The following is a 20,978-nucleotide window of genomic DNA, read 5'->3' on the forward strand; positions in this document are numbered from 1 at the left end:
GGAAGGATTTCTCAGCTGGGACCAATGTGGCGCCCCCCTGAGCCCTTCTGGAAGCGTCTGAGGGAAAGAAGGGCGCAAGTCAGAGTGGGAGAGACCACTAAGCGGAACTCCGACACACATCATATTCGCAGGGTCCACGGCACTACAGCGCGAGCAAAAAGAAACGGCGCAAATGCGCGCTGCGAGGTGGGGTACGCTACTCTACAGTGCTGCGCAGCCTGCCACGGGCGATCCTCCCCCCTGCGTTTCGGGTGGTATCGTCCACTCCGCTGCGCCTGCGTCGGTCCAAGTCCCCCCCACGAGGAGTTCCCGCCTGCTCCTCCGAGTCTCGCGGTATCGGCCCCTCGGTGAGTGGGGCGGGCGCTGGCCTGGCTCGGCGAGGCAGGGCCCCTGGCTGCACCGCGGGGGGAGGGGTGGTGCCCCGGCGTGCGGGACCGGGCCTGTGCTGCCCCCGCCGGTGCACGGCGCGTTGGCCAGGGGCGCGCCCGCTAGCCGGGGGACCCTGGGTCTGCCGCGCCGCGGAGCCGCGCCCGCCCCTGCCGCGGTGCCTGCTGAAGCGGCGCGCCGGGGGAAGCCGGCTCGGGCTGCTGGTTTTCCCCCTTTATTAAGTCCCTGGAGGCTCGAAGAGTGGAAGTTAGAGCCAGAGAGATGCAGGAGTGGAAGGGGCCTTGCTACATCATCCAGTCCCGTCCCCTGCACTGAGGCAGGATCAAGTGTTCTCTCGAGCAGTGGTCTCCAAACTCCCTTGATCGCCCACCCCTACCAGTAAATATTTTTTGAGCACGCACCCCCAATATATGTATATTTATTTATGTATAAATTATATACATGTACTACTGTACTAATATATTAGGTAAATTATAAAACATACACAAAAAGACATTAAAAACAATGAGATAAAGATGAAATAAAGAATATTTTTAATTTTTTATATTTTTTATTAAAGGTACAAAAAACCTTTTTGCTCTCACTAAAAAAATATTAGTGAGAGCAATGTGATTGAATATGCTTTTATTATTTTTGAAAATCTTGGTTTAACATTTTGTGATACAGCGGGCGCTCAGGGTGGGGTGCAGGGTCTGGGACGGAGTTCATAGAATAGAATATCAGGGTTGGAAGGGACCTCAGGAGGTCATATAGTCCAACCTCCTGCTCAAAAAGCAGGACCAATCCCCAATTTTTACCCCAGATCCCAAACGGCCCTGTGAAGGATTGAACTCACAACCCTGGGTTTAGCAGGCCAATACTCAAACCACTGAGCTAGAGGGCGCTCAGGGCTGGGGCAGGCAGGAGGTGCAGAGCATTTACATGGGGCAGCTCCTGTTTGGTGCAGAGGGTGTGCAGGTGGCTCTGCGCAGCGTGGCACCACCCCCATGGCCACAATTCTGGGAGCTGCCCCCCCTCCCCCGGCAGGCAGGGCCACCCGGAACACAGGGGCTTCAGGGCCCTGGGCTAAGGGGGCCCCAGGGACCCGGCCTGCAGCTCTAAAGCCCTGTTCGGAATGCGGCCCTGCGAGCACGGGCTGGAGGACTCAGGGGCAGCTGCGCAGCCAGCGGCCGGAGGGAGGTGGCACTTTCCCCTTCACCCCACTTTGGAGACCACTGATCTAGAGATTGACTCTGACAGGTGTTTGTCTAACGTGATCTTAAAACCCCCCCCCAGCGACAGAGATTCCGTAACCTCCCTAGGCAATTTGTGGCAGGGCTTAACCACCCTGACAGGTTTTTCATGATGTGTAGCTTACACCTTTGCTGCAGTTTTAGCCTATTATTTGTCCTGTCCTCAGCAGCGAAAGAGAACAGTTTATCACCTTCCTCTTTATAAAACCTTTTGCATATTTGCAGGTTGGTGTCATGTCCTCCTTTGGTCTTCTCCCGTTGTTTCAGTCTTTCATCGTAGATCTTGTTTTTTAGACATTTAATAATTTTTGTTGCTCTCCTTTGGACTTTTTTCTTTTTGGGCACATCTTTCCCAAAGTGTGGTGCTTAGAACTGGGTGCAGTACTCCAGTTGAGGCCTTACTAGCGCTGTGTGGAGCGGAAATATTAATTCTTGTTTTGTATACAACACTCCTACTAATATATCCCAGAAGGAGGTTTGCTTTTTTTACAACAATATTACATTGTTGGCTCATATTTAGTTTGTGATCCATTGTAATCCCAAGTATCAGAGGGGTAGCTGTCTTAGTCTGTGTCTACAAAAACAATGACCGTAAACACCTGAAAGACTAATAGATTTATTTGTGCATAAGCTTTTGTAGGTAGAAAACCCCCAAATCCTTTTCTGCAAGATTTTTTTTGAGGCATTTTCCATTTGGGGACAGCTACTGAACTGATATGACTAAGACACGTCTACATTAGAGCCAAAGGTGTAATTCCCAGCTGAGATCCAGCTAGCATGCTAAAAATAGCTGTGTAGCCTTGGCCACGGGTGGTAGGGTGGGCTGGCCTCCCAGAGTACAAACCTGTTTGAAACAGTAGGTGTGCTGGAGGAAGCTAGTCTATGCCACCACCTGTGCATCTACACTCCTTTTTTTAGCATGCTAACTGAGTCAGGGATAGTGCAGGTTTGTCTACACCAGGGGTGGGCAAACTTTTTGGCCCAAGGGCCACATCGGGGTTGCAAAACTATGGAGGGGTGGGTAGGGAAGGCTGTGCCTCCCCAAACAGCCTGGACCCTGCCCCCTATCTGCCCCGTCCCACTTACTGCCCCCTTCAGAACCCCACACCCATCCAACCCCCCGCCCCCGCTCCTTGTTCCCTGACTGCCCCCCTCTGGGACCCCCCCCACCCCTCCAGGAACCCACCCCCTATCCAACCCTCTGCTCCCTGACTGCCCCAACCCCTGTCCACACCCCTGCCCCTTGACAGGCCCCCTGGGACTCCCACGCCTATCCAAACCCCCGCCTCATCCAACCGCCTCCTGCCCCCTGGGACCCCTCCGCTTCCCATCCCCTTACCATGCCGGAGCCTGCTGCGCTGCCTCGCAGGAGCGGTGGACCAGAGCATTGGCGGTGCGGTGCAGCACACTGAGGCTGCGGGGGAGGGGCCGGGGGTAGCTCCCCTGGCCGGGAGCTCAGGGGCTGGGTAGGACGGTCCCGCAGACCATAGTTTGCCCACCTCTGGTCTATACCTTTCGCACCCTGCCCTCCCCTTGAATTACAACTTCAGTGTAGGCGTGCCATGTGACTGTGTCTGTTGTCATGGGATTCTTGCAAACCTTGGTTCCCTAGAGTTCCAAAGCCAATCCATTTGCTACTGAAGTCCAATAGGATTCTCTCCATTGATTTTAGTGGGAGTAGGACTGAGCCATAGAAACCTGCCCAACTTTCTGTGTGTGGTTACAGGTTCTGGGGTCTAATTTTTCAAGCATCAAAGTCCATTTGTAACCACTTTAAAAAAATTAAAATCTTGGATAGCAGACCATTGAAAGCAGCTGTGTAGTGACCAGAGGTTTAAAAGCAAACAGAATATTAGAAAGTATTAAAAACCACACCACCTGAGCATAAATTGTTTAACTAGATGGTATTTCCTCACTTTAAATACTACATTGTGCTTTAGTTATTGAACCTCAAAGTTGCAATAGCAGAAATAGAAAGGGTTTAAAGGCAGATGGTGAAAATATTCAAAGTGTGGAAAGAGGAAAGATTAGAACTTGCTTTAGTGTATACATAACAGAGATGTATAAAAACAAGGTGTGTAGAGATTAATTGGATACTTATGTTTATTGTTTCCTGTGATTCCTGAACAGGGGGACATCCACAGAAAATGAAAGGCAACAAATTTGAAATTGATAGAAGGAAATACTATTTTTAATAGATATAATTGTATAGAAATTACTTACAAAGCTCTTACCATCACTAATATTTTGTAGTATTAAAAACTAGATATTAATATAGATGATTACATAAATTGATAACTTTATAGCTATATTGGAAAAGATTCAGAAAAAGGCAACAAAAATGATTAGGGGTATGGAACGGCTTCTGTATGAGGAGAGATTAATAAGACTGGGACTTCTCAGCTTGGAAAAGAGACGGCTAAGGGGAGATATGATTGTGGTCTATAAAATCATGACTGGTGTAGAGAAAGTAGATAAGGAAGTGTTGTTTACTACTTCTCATAACACAAGAGCTACGGGTCACCAAATGAAATTAATAGGCAGCAGGTCTAAAACAAATAAAAGAAAATATTTCTTCACACAACACACAGTCAATCTGTGGAACTCTTTGCCAGAGGATGTTGTGACAGCCAAGACCATAACAGGGTTCAAAAAAGAACTAGATACATTCATGGAGGATAGGTCCATTAATGGCTATTAGCCAGGATGGGCAGGAATGGTATCCGTAGCCTCTCTTTGCCAGAAGCTGGGAATGAGCGATAGGGGATGGATCACTTGATGATTACCTCTGGGGCACCTGGCACTGGCCACTGTTGGAAGACAGGATACCGGGCTAGATGGACCTTTGGTCTTACCCAGTATGGCTGTTCTTATTTTAAGTCAACAGTAGTTGTTGATTGCTCGGCAGTTTTGAAAATTAGGACATTTACTTAAGTGCATGAAAATAGAGCTTAGGCACTTTGGGCACTCATTTTTAAAAATCTTGGCCACTGATTCTGCAAAGGGCTCATACTTCTGTCATGCCTTAGCTCTTTTGGCACAAAGCAGCTTGCTCTCAACGCCATGTGGTACTGGATCATGAGTGGTAAATGTCACACTTGTATGGACAATGCCTGATGACATGGGGGGAGGGGGGGCCCTCCTGTTTATGTAAGTGTAGCAACATCGTATGAACTATTTTGATGTTCTCAAAAAAATGGATCAAGATGGAAGCACACCAGTGGGACAATGTGGGGAAGCCTGCACTTTCACTGACTTTGCTATATTGTGTTGCAAAATATAAGACAGGGTTGTAAGGTCAACCTTTCATGAGCACTATATTCATTTCACATAAAAAATATGATATTCAGATTCTCTCTAAGATTTTTAAAGGCATATTGTGTCTGGAGTGTTAATATGATATTACAATGAGTTGAAAGAAAAATGATCAGACTTACATTATTTCTGTACAACTGTTTATCTGTGTTCCTTAAGAATGCTTGGCTACCTTTGGATATTAAATAAAGTACGTAAAGAAGAATGTGTTGTACTTTTTACATTGAACCATAGGTTTATTAGCAGGCTTTGCACTGCATGGCACTTAACTACTTGATTTTTTTACCTGTTTTTCTCTGTTTTAAGTAGAAGAAACCTGCTCCTTTCATGATTGAACACAGTTCTATTTTGATGAGAAAACAGCTACTGATATTTTAAAATAAAAATTTTGCAGTCATTGTGCACAAGAACAGGTTTTTTGAGTGGAGGTGTTGTTTTCATTTCTCTGTATGTGGGATTTATGTACTTAACTTCTATTTGTATTAATGGGAGTTAAATGTGTAATTTCCCTGTGTTCTGGATGAAAATAGGCTGTGTGCTTCTTAAGTATGTATTCCTTGCTCTCCAGTACATTTATGTGGGCCTAAGGTGAGCAAAAAAGTCAATTATGGTAGAAAGAACAGATTTTAAAATTCAATTATTTTCTGATGATTTTCTCCAAGGCCACTTAATATTTTGTTAATAGGATTTATGAATACATCCCAGCTCAAAAGGAGGTAAGCTTTATATAAAATGTAGCTTAAGCCTTAGAGTTTAGTATGTGATTCTATTATTGTATGCTGTTCACCAGCAAGCTTTTGTCTGTAGAAATAGGTTTGTACTTGGCATTTCAAAGGAGTCATGTTATATATGTTTTTCCCTTTCTTCAGATACACTTTGTCAATGTCAAAAGTACTTCAAGGAGAAAGCCATACCCAAGGCATCTTGCATATGAACCTTGATAATGACAACGCAAGAAAAAGAAATTGGGGAATGTTGGTCCCTGGCATTGTTGGTGGCACACTGGTAGTACTGTATGCTGTTGCCACTCCATTCATAACTCCAGCACTGAGAAAAATTTGCCTTCCTTTTGTACCTGCAACTTCAACTCAGATTGAAAATGTTTTGAAAATGTTACAGTACAGAAGTGGATCTCTGGTTGACATAGGTAGCGGTGATGGACGTATTGTGAGTTATAAAACTCTGGCTCCTCTAAATTCATGTACATCAAACAGTGTTATAAAAGTGAGCTACTGTAGTAGATATTTTCCATTATGCGCCCCTTTTTCCTGGTATTTGTGAAGGTTCTCTACCCTGTTAAAAGTTTTCCTCTCCATCAAGTTATTTGACTGTTTGTGAATTTTTTTAATAGTGCATAATGGAAAAAATGTTCATTAACTAATTGATATGGAAAACTTCAAAATGTGTGGAATAAACTATTTGAATATTTGACTAGTTTTATTCAGGAACAAAAAATATTTACTTTCTTATCCTTTTCTACTTTTCCATACATTTCTAATACAGAATTTTTAAATTTTAGTTTCACATGATCTGAGTCATTTAATTATTTAAAGATACTTGTCAAGTAGTTTAAATCCTACATATTGTATATCTTGAAAGTTGCTAATTTTGTTACCATATTATTCTCCTGATTAATTGGGGCTTTAGTGTTCAAGCAGCCAGAGGTGGATAAACACAACTAATAAAGACATATAGCACTCTTCCTTTGGGTTCTGCTGTTAATAAAATTACACTATTCTCTTATGTTTCCTGCAAGCACAATTCTGTCATAAATAGTGTCATACTGTAGGTTTATTCTGGCCCTGAATGAAGACTGCTTTTTCTTTTTGTAGGTGATAGCAGCTGCAAAAGAAGGATTCAAAGCTGTTGGTTATGAATTAAATCCCTGGCTAGTCTGGTACTCCAGATACCGTGCTTGGAGAGAAGGGATGCATCATAATGCCAAATTTTATATTTCAGATTTGTGGAAGGTACGTGTTTTGTGAAAAAGTACTATAGAAATCAAAGTATGCAATAATAATTTCACTGGTGAATTAGAAGTGATCAATTTGAAAACACACAGCTGCAGATAATATAATTATTAAAAAAACCCTCTGCTAAAATAATGTTAATGTTATACATCTAGCATTCATAAGTCAGGAAATACCGAAGGTAAAGATGCAAAGTGAATGTGCTCATGCATTTTGATGCAGATACTAATTAGATAATCTCACTGTTTCTCAAATAATACCCTATATCATATAATATTTTCTATAACTTTAAATATGCTAATGTATACAAATATATAGTTTCTACAACTTTCACTGGATTATTTTGTATTATTTGAGAATAGTGTGGTATTATGTAACTCATTCATGTGCACAAGGGAAAAGAGTTATGGTTGCACTGGCAAGTTCAACTTTAGCATTTACTGACTTGAGTATGCTTCTGTGCAGCCTCAACATTCTCTTACTGCAGTATTTTTTTTTTTTTTTTTAAATAATGGAAACCTCAGGTATTTCTTTTAAGGGAAAGAAAAAAATAAACTTCATAATCTGGAATTATTTTATTAGACATCACTGGAATGTTGTCCCCTATAATGTGCTCTTCCAAGCCCTGATACAGCAAAGTACACAAGCACATGCTAATTATGACTACTCACTAGCTTAAATGCTTTGCTGTTTTTTGGTCCTCGGATATACACCCTTTGCAAGAAGAAAAGGAGGACTTGTGGCACCTTAGAGACTAACCAATTTATTTGAGCATAAGCTTTCGTGAGCTACAGCTCACTTCACTGGATGCATCCGATCCTAACTATCGGCTGCTATTCTGAAACCCTTTGCAAGGGCTCTTTTGGGGTCCTGATTCATTGAGTACTTCGCTCACATTTGTGTACTTACTGAATGAGGCTGGGTGCTACAAAGCCCTGCCATAGACAGATCTTGATCCTGCACTCACTGAAATCAGTGGCAAGACTATTCTCTGTAATGGTGCAGGATCAGGCCTCAATGGGCACTGTATAAGATGTGCATGTTCATATGCAGCTTCCTTATTGTGCCTACATGTCATGTCGGACTACCTTTCATTTCATGTGTGTACATAATATGTGCGCGTGTGCACACACACACTCGATTTTTGAACACAGCTGTTTTAAAGCAACATAGTGCAGTTTGATTTTTTTCAAAGCCTCATAATTCAGATGAATCAGAATAATTTTCTATCAGAACACTTCTTAGTGATTAATTCTCTGCAAGATTTCAGTTTACCTACCCCCTGCAGTTTCAGCCATTGAGTGATAAAGAAAAAGAATGGCAAGAATTTTATATAATGGGAAAAGTGTATTCCCCCCACCCCCATGTTCAGAAACAGATAAACTATTTTTGAATGAGTTGTTTGTTTTTTTTTAATCATCTTAAGGCAGAGAACTGACCCAGACATTCCTTCCCAATAATTAAAAACTGCAGAAAGTTGTGAGGGACTCAAAACACAGTCTTGGATTAGAAATGGTTAGTTCATTTTAACTCTAGATATATTGCTAAAGACTTAATCGACAGGTGGCAAAGTTAGGATGTTAAATGAGCAAAGTTTTCCTTAGGGATAAGAACTGCAGTAAAAATGAGTAAACTTGTGCAACTTCTCTGAATTGATTAATATTCTGGAACTTAGGGCCAGAGCCTTGGTGACACTGAAGCAGTTTTGTGCCACTCAGTTGGTGCAAAGCTACCCTGTGTTGCGGAATCCTTGGGCTATGTTGAGCTGGTGTAGTGGCTTCTATATCATTCCATGTCCTTGTCCTTGGTGTAGGAGGCCTGGCTGTGAAAAAGGGTGTGAATAAAGGGAAGATTATTATTACTAACATTCCCCCCACTATCCACTCATATTATAAATATTGATCGTCCACAATGACAGTAATATACAATTTTTTTTAATAGGTTAGCTTTTCCCAGTATACAAATGTTGTTGTTTTTGGGGTACCTCAAATGGTAAGTCTTTTTTCATTCTTTCATTGTCTGTATTATGTTTTATGACCATAATAGCAAGGCATTCAGCACTGGGATATTGATCTATAAAGTGAGTCCACTTATCAGGACCTTTGACATTCAAGTCTTTGGTTTGACAAAATGCTGATTATAGTTTATAGACATTTAAATAATACAACCTGTTACAATTTGAAACTTCTGCAGAAGATCTAAATCTCAATTGTCTATCTGTTCTTCTGAAATTCCAATTTGTGCACTGTCTCATGAAGTCCAAATTCCAATATAGTTCAGAACCATAATTCTGTGAACTCTTACAAACAGCTTAAATTACTTGAAAAATTAGTGGAATGTTCAAAATTCCATTTTGAAATTGGAATTTGAAATTCCATTTTGAAATTCCAATTTCCATTTGATCATTGAAATTGATCGTTCTACAGATTTTCAGTAAAATATTTTTCAGGGAGGATGAGTATTGACTAGTTTCAGCTCGCTTCTGTGGACTTATATGGTAAAGAACCAAGTATTGAACTTTGATTATACACTTTTCAAAAACTGAAAGCACCTTGACAGTATCAGTTCGTAGTAAATAGTAGTCTTCAATTATCTTTGTAAAAGATTAGTAAGATGGAGTGCTTTTAATATAATTGCTAGTACTATTTTATAGTTTTATAATTATAATACTAAATTTACTTAAAATAGTAATTGCTAGTTTGCAAAGCGTACAGGGAAACTGTTTTTCACTTTGAGAAAGCTGTGTATCACCCATAAAATGTCAAGTTCCAGATGAAATTGTATGGCTTTTTAAAATTACTGTGAAAATGGTATTTCAAGAGAGACCACTTTTATGATACAGTAGATGGACTCATTCAAACTTTTAAAACTCATTTTTGGTTTTTTTTCAAGTGCTATTTGGTTATATTTTTACATTTTCCTTTGAAGGGCAAGAAAATACAATATTTATTCCATTTACATACTTTTATGACAGTAATAAGAGTACTAGCCTTGTATGTGTTATGAATGCACTGAGATATCTCCCTTTCACTCCCCCATTAATGTTTGTAAGTAGTTTCATTCCTTAGGGCAGGCGACTGTGTGGCATGGAATGTGTGAAGAGTTTATGCCAGAGAAATGCGGTATATGGTCGTAGTGTAAAATGGGAATAGTGTGTGATTAAAATATTGTTGTAACATAAACAGGGAGTCACAGTAGGAAGCATAATACCAACATTCTGTTTTGTTTTCTGTCTTTTTTTTTTCCTCTTGTAGGGAGTAGGACTAAAAGCTTATCTGATTCAGACACCAACCACAGCACTCTCTCATTTTGAAAACTGTGTATTTTAAAATGCAGTTTTATTTCTACTTCTGTAGTTGGCATATTGAAGGAAAGTCTACATTATCAAGTGTTCCAACAGTTTTATTGTATGCATTCCCAAGAGACTGGGTAATAAACTAACCATTTTGGTTGATTTACTGCACTGGAGCAGTCTTTGTTCCAGGAGAGGGCAGTAGATGCCTTTGATACAGGGATATCTGTAATTACAAAACCAAGTGTTCAATTGCATGATTTTGACAAGACTATCATGTAGTAATTGTTCTTTGAAGCAGTTAATGTGTGAGGAAATTAGACCACCCTTTCTGAACTGAGTGATATTATGATCACTCTCTGGTTCACTTGCCAGTACAGATATGAATTTGCAATTAGAAATTCTGTAGCCGCATTGCAGAATCTCTAAGGGCAAAGGTGCAGAGGCAGGAAGACTATTTGGCAAATAGGAAGTTAACAGTTGCACAGAAAAACAAATGTGAACAAATTGATTAGACATACGTGTTTGGAACAAACTTCGGAATTAATAGCAGCCTAAGATGAGGTAGATTAGTTATTGTTGCTATCTGACCTAATAAGGTAGAAGGAAGAGCCACAACGTTTGTGGGGAAAAAAAGAGTATTTTACTTATTTAATCCAATATTGTGGCAGTATGGGGTTTTTTTGTTTGTTTGTTTTTTGTTTTAAATCCCTCAAGTAATAAAATACTTCTTGGTATGATCACAAATGTTGCCATAAATGCAATGGGCCCAAATGTCTGAAGTAAATGCTGAGGGCCTCCTTATGGTTGTGGAATGCCCCCATTGCCTTCAGTATGGTGGTTGTGAGAGCTCAGCCTCAGGACACTTTGTAACACATATTTTCTTATATCTTATTACTTGTAGAAAGGTCAGTTACAGTGTTGGCCTAGTTTGAAGCCATGAGCATATTACTTTTTTTCTATTTAATGTCTAAGGCTAACTTACAAAGACAGAGCCTGGATTTACTGACCCACAGGCCACACTGCAAGATCTCTGTTCCCACAAGCTTTCTCTGAAGGAGAGGGTTGATCAGTATGTGTGTGTGGGTGGACTGAAGGGAGAGGATCTTATCTGTGGTGGTTGGAGATGTTTCGTGGATGTTGAGTGGACTGAAAGGAGAGAACTTTGGGATGGGATGGGGAAATTTTTTTAAACATGTTAATCCAGTGAAAATTTTGTATATATTTTATAATATATTTGTATAGTGCCTATTGCTTTAGTGTCTATTAAGGTGAAGTAAATAAATCTGAGCATGTGCTGGCACAAAATAAAAAACATCATCCTTCTATAAAAACCCGAGTATCTAAACAGTCAATGTCTGGGATATTTATTGTTACTAATAATTTTATGGGTAAATTCCAGTTTATTTTAAGATTTCTTTTATATCTCTACTTTGTCAGTTGAGGGATAAAAGTTATAAGTGGGTTACAATTAATGAATTTATATAACTCTCAAACATAATTATGCCTGATATTATGTAGACGTGACACACAACCACTTCGTATTCTGTATATTAAGAATTAGATTAGTTGCATATTTATGCATGCTTTAGTGATTGGCTCTTTTATTTTGAGGTTGATTTTGGCTCAGTCTGAGATTCTAATGTCATTTTAAAATAATGGAAACTATAAAAAAATATCAACATGAATGTTCACAATCATTCTTTGTACGGACAAAATCAGAGTATGGGACACTGTTATTTTAAAGTTATCTTTGTTACATTTTAATTTATTAATGTCATTGCCTCAAGGGAAATATCAATTTTAAACTTTAAGCTATAAATAGAATTATTATAACAAGTATTCTGCAGCTGTAGAAAAGTTTTTGATAGTGGAAGCTATTTGCAGCCTTTGATAATGTTTCTCTAAATTTGTCTTCTGGTCCCAGTGAAAGAATGTCTTATTGTCTGACTGAGGCCACTGATGACATGGAGAATCCCATATAAAACATTTTTTGTATTTTTGAGAAACTTTGGTTCCTTGTAACAGAAGTTTTACTTGTGATTTGTGGCTTTTTAAACTTATTTATATGCATAAATTAGTCGTCTTTGACACATAATCATTTTTTTAGAAATTAAAAAGAAAATAATTTACAGTATATAAAAGGAAATACTTTTTCACACAGCACTACAGCTAGTCTGTAGAGCTCACTGCCACAAGCAGATTTTGAGGCAAAAATCTAAACAGTAAAACTTGGATATGTGTAAGCATACCATGAGCCCTTTCCTGAGCCAGGATACAAATTAGAAGGTCTGTCAGCCTTCTTGCTTCAGGTCATAAAGTGGTGAGCATCTGGGGTAAGGACCTTTTAGGTCTAGGTACATGATGAATCTTTTTCACTTTCTTCTGAGCATCTGGTATAAGTTATTGTTGGAGGTAAAATGACCAATTAGATGAACCATTGGTCTGTTCTGGTCTGGCAAATCCTATTTTCTTTGTCCCTGACTATATACTCAGCCTTCTGCAAGTGGAGGGAAGCTGGATTGAATGGATCTCGGGCCAGAGGGTTGTACATGTAGGGGGAGTTGTGCATATTGGCCCTGTGGTACTATGGCAGGGATTAACCTGCACAAGGTGAGAGCATGGAGCCAAGGGGACTGGCCTCTCTGTAGCATTGTTTCCTCTTCAATCACCGTATTATTCAGTAACTCCACCTTCCAACTCCCACTCCTGTTGATTTGGTCATTAGCCATCAGGGATGCATTGACTTCTCCAAAAGATGCCGTAGGGGCATGAAGCATCATAGAGGCACGAGCCTCCAAGATGTATGTGGATTCTGAAACATAATAAAGCTTTAGGGGGATGAAAACACGTGAATGTTCAATAGAGGGTCAAACCCCACCACCAGTCCAGTGAGCTGGATGAAATTGAGTCAAAACTTGTGGAGCATCCTGTCTGCCTACACAAGTTTTTCTGTGTAAAGCAGGGGTCGGCAACCTTTCAGAAGTGGTGTGCTGAGTCTTCATTTATTCACTTTAATTTAAGGTTTTGCATGCCAGTAATACATTTTAATGTTTTTAGAAGGTCTCTTTCTATAAGTCTATAATATATAACTAAACTATTGTTGTATGTAAAATAAATAAGGTTTTTAAAATGTTTAAGCTTCATTTAAAATTAAATTAAAATGCAGAGCCCCCTAGACCGGTGGCCAGGACCCAGGCAGTGTGAGTGCCACTGAAAATCAGCTTGTGTGCCGCCTTTGGCCTGCGTGCCATAGGTAGCCTACCCCAGTGTAGAGGATGATATAGCTCCCAATAAATGTGATATGTAAGTTCTAAAAAGTTATGTAAACTTAAAATTTTCTTGCTCTTACCATTAGTCAGAATAAATTAAAGACTGTGTTTTGGCTTCATATACTGTGTACCTGCATATCAAAGTTAGCATATGACCCTGCATCATGGAAGCTTTCTAAGACTGAAACAGGGATCTTCAAGCCTTGGATTAGTTTTGAGTGCCTGAAGTAGTTTCAAGAGGGAACGCTTCTGTCTTGCACACCATCTGAAGGGCTTTTGTTGTTGCTCCACAGATGCCACAGTTGGAGAAGAAGCTTGAAGAAGAACTTGTTCACAATGCCAGAGTTGTTGCCTGCCGTTTTCCTTTCCCACATTGGATGCCCGATCATACTACTGGAGAAGGAATAGATGTGGTGTGGGCCTATGATTCAAAAGCTTTCAAAGGAAATTTAAAGACATGCTCAGAAACTCTGCAAAAGATGCATCCTTTGTAAGATTTGCAATTAAAAACTGTTGTTGAAGCTAACTGTAAATGGTGACCATCTGATTTGTATACTTAAAGTGGTGGGAGGATAACAATAAGTAACACTGAATGTTTCTTAAACCCATTTAATTGTCAGAATGTCTTATGGTGTTAAACAAAACTGCATTGTAGTCTTATTTTATATGAAAACAAAGCGAAGGCCAGTAAAATGTAGACAAAGTATACCATGGAAAACTGCAAAAAAGACTTGTATGCATTGATTACAAGAAGAAACTCAAGAAATTTTGTTAGTATTATTTTTTAAAAATTCAACATGAAAAGCTGTAGGATGCAGACAGAGTTCAGTACTGTTAAGGACACACGTATAAACTAAATGCTCTACTAATATTAAAGTTATTGTTAACTGGTTTTGGTCTGGCCATATTTTGAGCTCTCAACATTGGTGCTTATAAGCTTATTTATTTATTACTTTTGCGTAGCCAGAAGTGGTTGGCAAGTTGCTTTGCAGAAACAAGTAATGACTTGGAGCCTGAAACTCGAAGTGCAAGGCAGTGGAGTCATTTACACATCTATAAAATTAGTGTAAAATGTTAGCACTCTGATCTGTCGGCGAGTTGCATTTACCGTACTCTCACTTGGACTTCATTGTGGAAGGCAGTGCAGAATCAGGCCCATAGCCCTGGACCTGAGCAGCTTACATTCTAAATTCAGATTGACAAACAAGTGAGGGTCATAGAGGGAAGAGGAAGGACTTGGGTTACAATATCAAGATAACTCAGTAGAGCATATACACATCTTGATGACCTCATTAAATTGAATTCACTTATTTGAATTAACTCCTTTAAGGCAAATTGCAGAAATGATGATTTAGGAGAGACTTCTACTGTTATAGGTGTTTGCAAATTATCATGACTTTCCTTACACCAGAGTCACTCTACCTCTGTTGACAAATGAGACAAAACAAAGGATTTAAAGGTGACCTGGGGAAAAAAATTTGTCTTCTTTCTGCTGCTTTATCATATATCAAACAGGCCTGAAAATCCCCCCCCTCCCCCCCCCCTCCCATTTTTGCAGAAGGGCATTTTGGAAGACTGGAGATCTATTGTGAGATCACAGGAGATTGAAATCTGCAACTGAGAGAGAGAGAGAATTTTTGTCACACTATTTAGAACTCTTTGAATTTAGTTTGGTGGCACCTTAAAGACTAACAGATTTATTTCGGCATAAGCTTTTGTGGGTAAAAAAGCCCCAGTTCTTCAGATGGATAGAGTGAAAATTACAGATACTGGCATAAATATATATAAATATAAGAGAAAATAAGTAAATATTACAGATACCTGTAATTACAGGTATCTGTAATATTTACTTATTTTCTCTTATATATTTATGCCAGTATCTGTAATTTTCACTCCATGTGTCTGAAGAAGTGGCTTAAATAAATCTGTTAGTCTTTAAGGTGCCACCAGACTCCTCGTTGTTTTTGTGGATACAGACTAACACGGCTACCCCTCTGATACGTGAATTTAGTTTGGTTTTATTAATACTGATTTCACTTAAATTCTTGGCAAACACTTGAGAGAAGAGCTTTTTTTGCGAGACTCAGCATTGCTGCATGTTTGAGGCAAAAAACTAGTTTTCTAGTCCTTCAAGGTCAGGGAAGGGCTGGAGCCAAAATAGGGAACACAAGATCTGGTATTTCTAATGCAAAAAACCAAGCAGAAGCTCCTCCCACTCTTCCCCAACAAAAATATTCAGACTTTCTTTGTATATCAGTTACTATGTTCCTTAAACATGATTCTCATCTATGATCCTATTTCCACCTGTCAGATCACAGTACTGAGCAAAAACTAAGCCAGATAGATTTGCCTTAGGTTTAGTTGAAATAGAATAGAAGTATTCTCTTTTTCTCTTATGGCTTTGGATAAGGAGTTTCAGTTCTGTTTTCCTGTTCCTCCTCTCCATCTTTTAAAATAAATACATAAATAAATAAATAATTGTACCAAAGATGACCACTATTTCTGCTGATCTTCAGGACCATACTTTCATATGTTAACGCTTTCATCCAAAATAATTATCTTGGACTATTTTTAAAGAGACAAAGCTGATATAATTTTTAAAAATTCATTCTTAATATTATACTCTAGATAATCTGTCAAATCATATTCGATAATCTCTTAACAATAGTGTGCAATATTTACTTAGCACTTTACCTTTTATTCTGCACATCAAATTTTGTTATAGCCCTTGATCTCTACTTTTGATGTTTGAACCAAAGTCTACTTGTATGCACTGCTGCAGTTCCTATGTCAGCTAGCTTCATAAAATGTAATGCATGACTCTTACTGTGTGGGAAATTTGGTTACAGGAGCAGACTTAGAGCTCCTGTTTTCAGGCTGCTGGAAGATAAATGTGCAGGAATGAATGTTAGATTGCGTCTGGTGGCTAATCTATAGGCTGGTGGTCATAACTAGGGTGTCTCTTTTGAACCAGGTTACTTTCTTCACTGCAGCCTCTGTGCGTCCATCTGGCACAAACGCACTGAAAAGGCCAATGAACTTTCCCAGTGGGATATTCTGGCATGGAGGAGTCCCCAGCTAGAATAGAACTTCCATGGCTGTTTCCACACCAGCCCCTGGTGGAGTGGAGTGGGGCTGGATTGGTACAGTATTCCAGCTTTTCTGGGCTGGCATAACAGCTTCTGGGGGGCCATAGTCAGCCAGCATGCTTCAGAGAAGCCCTAAGGCTGCTCTAAAGTATTTCAGGGACAATCTAGAAGCAATGCCAGGATCAACCAGCTCCTTTGTCATCCCCATAACCACAACTCTGCCCAGTGGATAGTGGGCACAGTGCAAATCTGGACCAGTATGACTAGTATGTGAAAAGGCATAGAAAAGGCAGCATTGGTGACAGCAGGTGGCTTTCAAGATAGAGAGAAGACGAAAAGTTTGTGTGGAATAGCAGACACAAGATAGAAAATTCCTGTTGTGAAAGGTAACAAGAAAGTGAGACACTCTACAATACTCTGGGATTCTCCGTGTTATAAAAGAAATACATTATTCATTAGGAAACCAAGGGGAGGAATAAGTGGTCAGTTTTCACAATGGAGAGGTAAATAGCGAGGTCTCCCAAGGATCTGTACTGTGACCTGTGATGTTCAACATAATCATAAATTATCTGGGAAAGGGGGTGAACAATGAGGTGGCAAAATTTGCAGACCACACAAAATTACTCAAGATCGTTAAGTCCAAAGCTGCCTGTGAAGAGTTACAAATGGATCTCACTAAACTGGGTGACAAAATGGAAGATGAAGTTCAGTGTTGTTATGTGCAAAGTAATGCACATTGGAAAATATAATCCCAACTATGCATGCAAAACAATAGGGTCTAAATTAGCTGTTACTACTCAAGAAAGAGATCTTGGCATCTTTGTGGATAGTTCCCTAAAAACATCAACTCGATATGCAGCAGCAGTCAATAAAGCAAACAATGTTAGCAACCATCAGGAAAGGGATAGATAAAAAAACAGAAAGTATAATGCCACTGAATAATCGGTGATATGTCTACATCTTGAATACTGTGTGATGTTCTGGTCACCCCTTTCAGAAAAGATATATTTTGGAAAAAGTACAGAGAAGGGTACCAAAAATGATTAGTGGTATGGAACATCTTCCATATGAGGAGAGATTAAAAAGACTAGGACTGTTCATTTTAGAAAAGAGATGACTAAAGGGGGATATAATAGAGGTCTATACAATTATGAATGGTGGGGAGGCAGAATAAGGAAGTGATATTTATCCCTTCACATAACACAGAAACGCAGGATCACCCAATGAAAGCAATAGGCAGTGTGTTTTAAAACAAACAAACAGAAGTACTCCTTTACACAATGCACAGTCAAACTGGAGCTTGTTTATAGAATATCAGGGTTGGAAGGGACCTCAGGAGGTCATCTAGTCTAACCCCCTGCTCAAAGCAGGGCCAATCTCCCATTTTTGTCTCAGATCCCTAAATGGCCCCCTCAAAGATTGAGCTCACAACCCTGGGTTTAGCAGGCCAATGCTCAAACCACTGAGCTATCCCTCCCTGTTGCTAGAGGATGTTGGGAAGGCCAAAAGTATAACTTGTTTCCAAAAAAGAATTAGATAAATTCATGGAGGAGAGGTCCATCAGTGGCTTAGTCAAGGTGCAATCTCACACTCCAGGTGTCCCTAAATCTTCAATTGACAGAAGCTGGGGCTGGACAATGGGGGATGAATAACTCAAAATTGCCTTGTTTTGTTCATTCTTCTCAAGAGTTTGGAACTGGCCGCTGTTAGGCTAGAGCAGGGGTGGGCAAACTTTTTGGCCTGAGGGCTACATCGGGGTTCCAAAACTGTATGGAGGGCTGGGTAGGGAAGGCTGTGCCCCTGCCAAACAGCCTGGCCCCTGCCCCCTGTCTGCCCCTTATCGGCCCCCTCCCACTTCCTGCCCCCGACTGCCCCCCTCAAAATCGCCGACCCATCCAAGACCCCTGCTCCTTGTGCCCTGACCGCCCCCTCCTGGGAACACCCACCCCTAACTGCTCCCCAGGACCCCACCCCCTATCCAACCCCCCCGTTCCCTGTCCCCTGACTGCCCTATCCACACCCCCGCCCCCGACAGGCCCCCTGGGACTCCCACGCCTATCCAACCGCTCCCTGTCCCCTGGCTGCCCCCCAGCACCCCCTGCCCCATTCAACCCCCCTGCTTCCTTACCATGCCGCTTAGAGCACCAGGACTGGCAGCCATGCCGCCTGGCTGCCGGCGCGCAGTCTAGAGCACTGGGGCAGGCCGGCGGCTCTCGCAGCCCTGCCTCCCAGAGCACTGGTGGCATGGCGAGCTGAGTCTGCAGGGGAGGGGAGATAGCAGGGGAGGGGCCGGGGGTAGCCTTCCCGGCCGGGAGCTCAAGGGCTGGGCAGGATGGTCTCGTGGGCCGGATGCTGCCTGAGGGCCATAGTTTGACCACCTCTGGGCTACATGAACCATTGGTCTGACCCAGTATGCCCCTTCTTATGCTCAAAATACATAAGAAAATTTATTAACAGCAAGGCCTAATATTTGGAGTCCTTGATGAGGCTGTTGAGGTACCCTCCCCCAACTCCTGAGCAGAGTGACTGGAAAGATAACGATGTTCTTCTGTGACTGGTGGATATACTAGGGGGAAAGTATTTTCCACACTAAACCAAGTAAAGATATTCAAATATGAAATATCTAGTTGCAGCAGGATTAAAGAATAATAGAGCCAGTTATAGCAGCTTTTTATTGCTGGGAAAAAATTGTTCATCAACTATTAGATCCACTGAGACATGCTCTGTTATTGCAATGAACAATGTTTTGGCTTTCACTAACTAAAAAGGATACAAGTCATTTATGTTACTCACATCAGGGATAGCCACAATTAGATCATACATTATGTCAATTGCAGACTCCAATGCCAATACAGTTTAAAACAAACATGTGTCTGTTGTTTTAAAAGGATTTCTCTAGAGGAACAGCAGTGAAATCCATGCTGTATCTGGATGAAGGAGAAACCCTTGCTATGTCTATAGTACAGACAAAAACCAAATCATCCTGACAGAGTGCTGGTTGTAGATAGAAACTCATTAGCTTGCAATACCTTTACTAGAACATTATAGTTATATAGAAAACAAATGTCTGAAAGTCAGGAAATAAGCATGCTGTAATTAAAAAAAAAAAGTCCTCCCATCCAGCCAGTGTAGCTGGTGGAATTTGCATAGGTATTAAGTTGCACTGCAGAGTTTTGGAACTCCTGTGACTCAGACTGTTCAGGTGGTGGAGTTTGCAAATGTCACAGATTCAGTTGCTCTGCATGGTTGGCATAAGTTTATATGTTCTTGAGGGGGTTCAATACTATGTTCCCAGACCTGCCAACTAGACTGGGTTTTCCTGTCGGTATGCAGGGAAAACCACACTTCTTTGGGCAGCAGCTGAAACCTTATCAAATATGATCCTGGACATATAGCTGGAATAGGAAAAGGTGTATAAAAAAGGATGTGGCTATCCCATCTGTTATTGGGATGCCGAGACGATGACATGGGACAACTGGGTAGGAAACTTTTCTTTTGGGGTGAGCTCCACTTACTTTTTTTCCATCTTTGCTTCTAATGGTCCCCATAAGGTTGTAAGTATGCACAAATCTAAAACTGTAAGTCTGAACAATGCAGGAAACCACTTTCCTGTACCTATCTTATTCTGACACTTATGTATATTGATGTTTCCTATGATTTCAATTGTATTTGTCTTCATTAACTGTGCGCTTCATCAGTTTCATCTTCTTAATTAACTGTATGTTGCTGCCTGAAAAAGAATAGCAGGTGCACTTTGCAACCTAGATTAATACCAGACTATGCACAAAAATATACTATGGGTCTGATTCTCCACTGCCTTGCTCCTTGTAGCATCATTTACTCCTGTGCAAAGTGTGTACAAAATGCTACCATTCTGATCTGGTAGTGTTTTACACTCATGTTGTTGCATAGGGCTGTTGGCTACAGAAGGAGCAAGGCAGGAGTATGATTGCAAAGAAAGCCATCTGAATGTAAATAGCTTCAGTAATTAGGTTAATTGATTATATAACATTGGTAAAGTTGCTTCTGCTGGTGCTAGACATCCCCCAACTGATTAAACAGGCTCGAATAGTACTTTTCCATGTTAAAATCTGAGTGTGGGTTGCATGGAAGAACCAGGGATTCTCAGCTGTGTTCTCTCCAAGCTGTGTGGTTGCCCGTCCACCCAGGAGTGAATCAAGTGCCCCACACTTCATTAGCAGAGCCACTGTCATAAATATAAAGGGAAGAGTAACCACCTTTCTGTATACAGAACTATAAAATCCCTCCTGGCCAGAAGCAAAACCCTTTCACCTGTAAAGGGTTAAGAAGCTAAGATAATCTGGCTGGCACCTGACCAAAATGAACAATGAGGAGACAAGATACTTTCAAAGCTGGGGGGAGGGGGAAATAAAGGGTTTGTCTGTCTGTGTGATGCTTTT

The 20,978-nt window shown here is 40.8% G+C and overlaps 1 protein-coding gene across 6 annotated transcripts; it reads left to right on the forward strand.

Annotated features, from left to right (window-relative positions):
- The first annotated feature begins 46 nt into the window (after nucleotides 1–46).
- Nucleotides 47–14,360, forward strand: ATPSCKMT (ATP synthase c subunit lysine N-methyltransferase). 6 transcript variants are annotated; one of them, XM_027820248.3, is made up of 5 exons: nucleotides 47–186; nucleotides 5,804–6,158; nucleotides 6,767–6,904; nucleotides 8,846–8,896; nucleotides 13,762–14,360. In XM_027820248.3, exons 1-5 carry the CDS (start codon nucleotides 173–175, stop codon nucleotides 13,960–13,962), a joined length of 759 nt encoding a protein of 252 aa, XP_027676049.1. In that variant the 5' UTR covers nucleotides 47–172; the 3' UTR covers nucleotides 13,963–14,360. The 6 variants fall into 6 exon arrangements, with proteins under 6 accessions (XP_027676049.1, XP_043396204.1, XP_043396206.1 ...); XM_043540269.1 differs by having other exon boundaries at nucleotides 5,804–6,101; XM_027820249.3 differs by lacking the exon at nucleotides 47–186 and adding an exon at nucleotides 379–765.
- The last annotated feature ends 6,618 nt before the right edge of the window (nucleotides 14,361–20,978 follow it).

The sequence above is a fragment of the Chelonia mydas genome, chromosome 2, assembly GCF_015237465.2.
Source record: "Chelonia mydas isolate rCheMyd1 chromosome 2, rCheMyd1.pri.v2, whole genome shotgun sequence".
NCBI classification, from domain to species: Eukaryota; Metazoa; Chordata; order Testudines; family Cheloniidae; genus Chelonia; species Chelonia mydas.

What these genes read in the sequence shown, in the direction of transcription:
- ATPSCKMT (XM_037893346.2), top strand. Translation starts at nt 5,625, where the DNA reads ATGAATACATCCCAGCTCAAAAGGAG. An exon ending in ACATCCCAGCTCAAAAGGAG is followed by an intron (nt 5,651 to 5,803) that starts GTAAGCTTTATA and finishes CCCTTTCTTCAG; the next exon opens with ATACACTTTGTCAATGTCAA. An exon ending in CATCAAACAGTGTTATAAAA is followed by an intron (nt 6,159 to 6,766) that starts GTGAGCTACTGT and finishes TTCTTTTTGTAG; the next exon opens with GTGATAGCAGCTGCAAAAGA.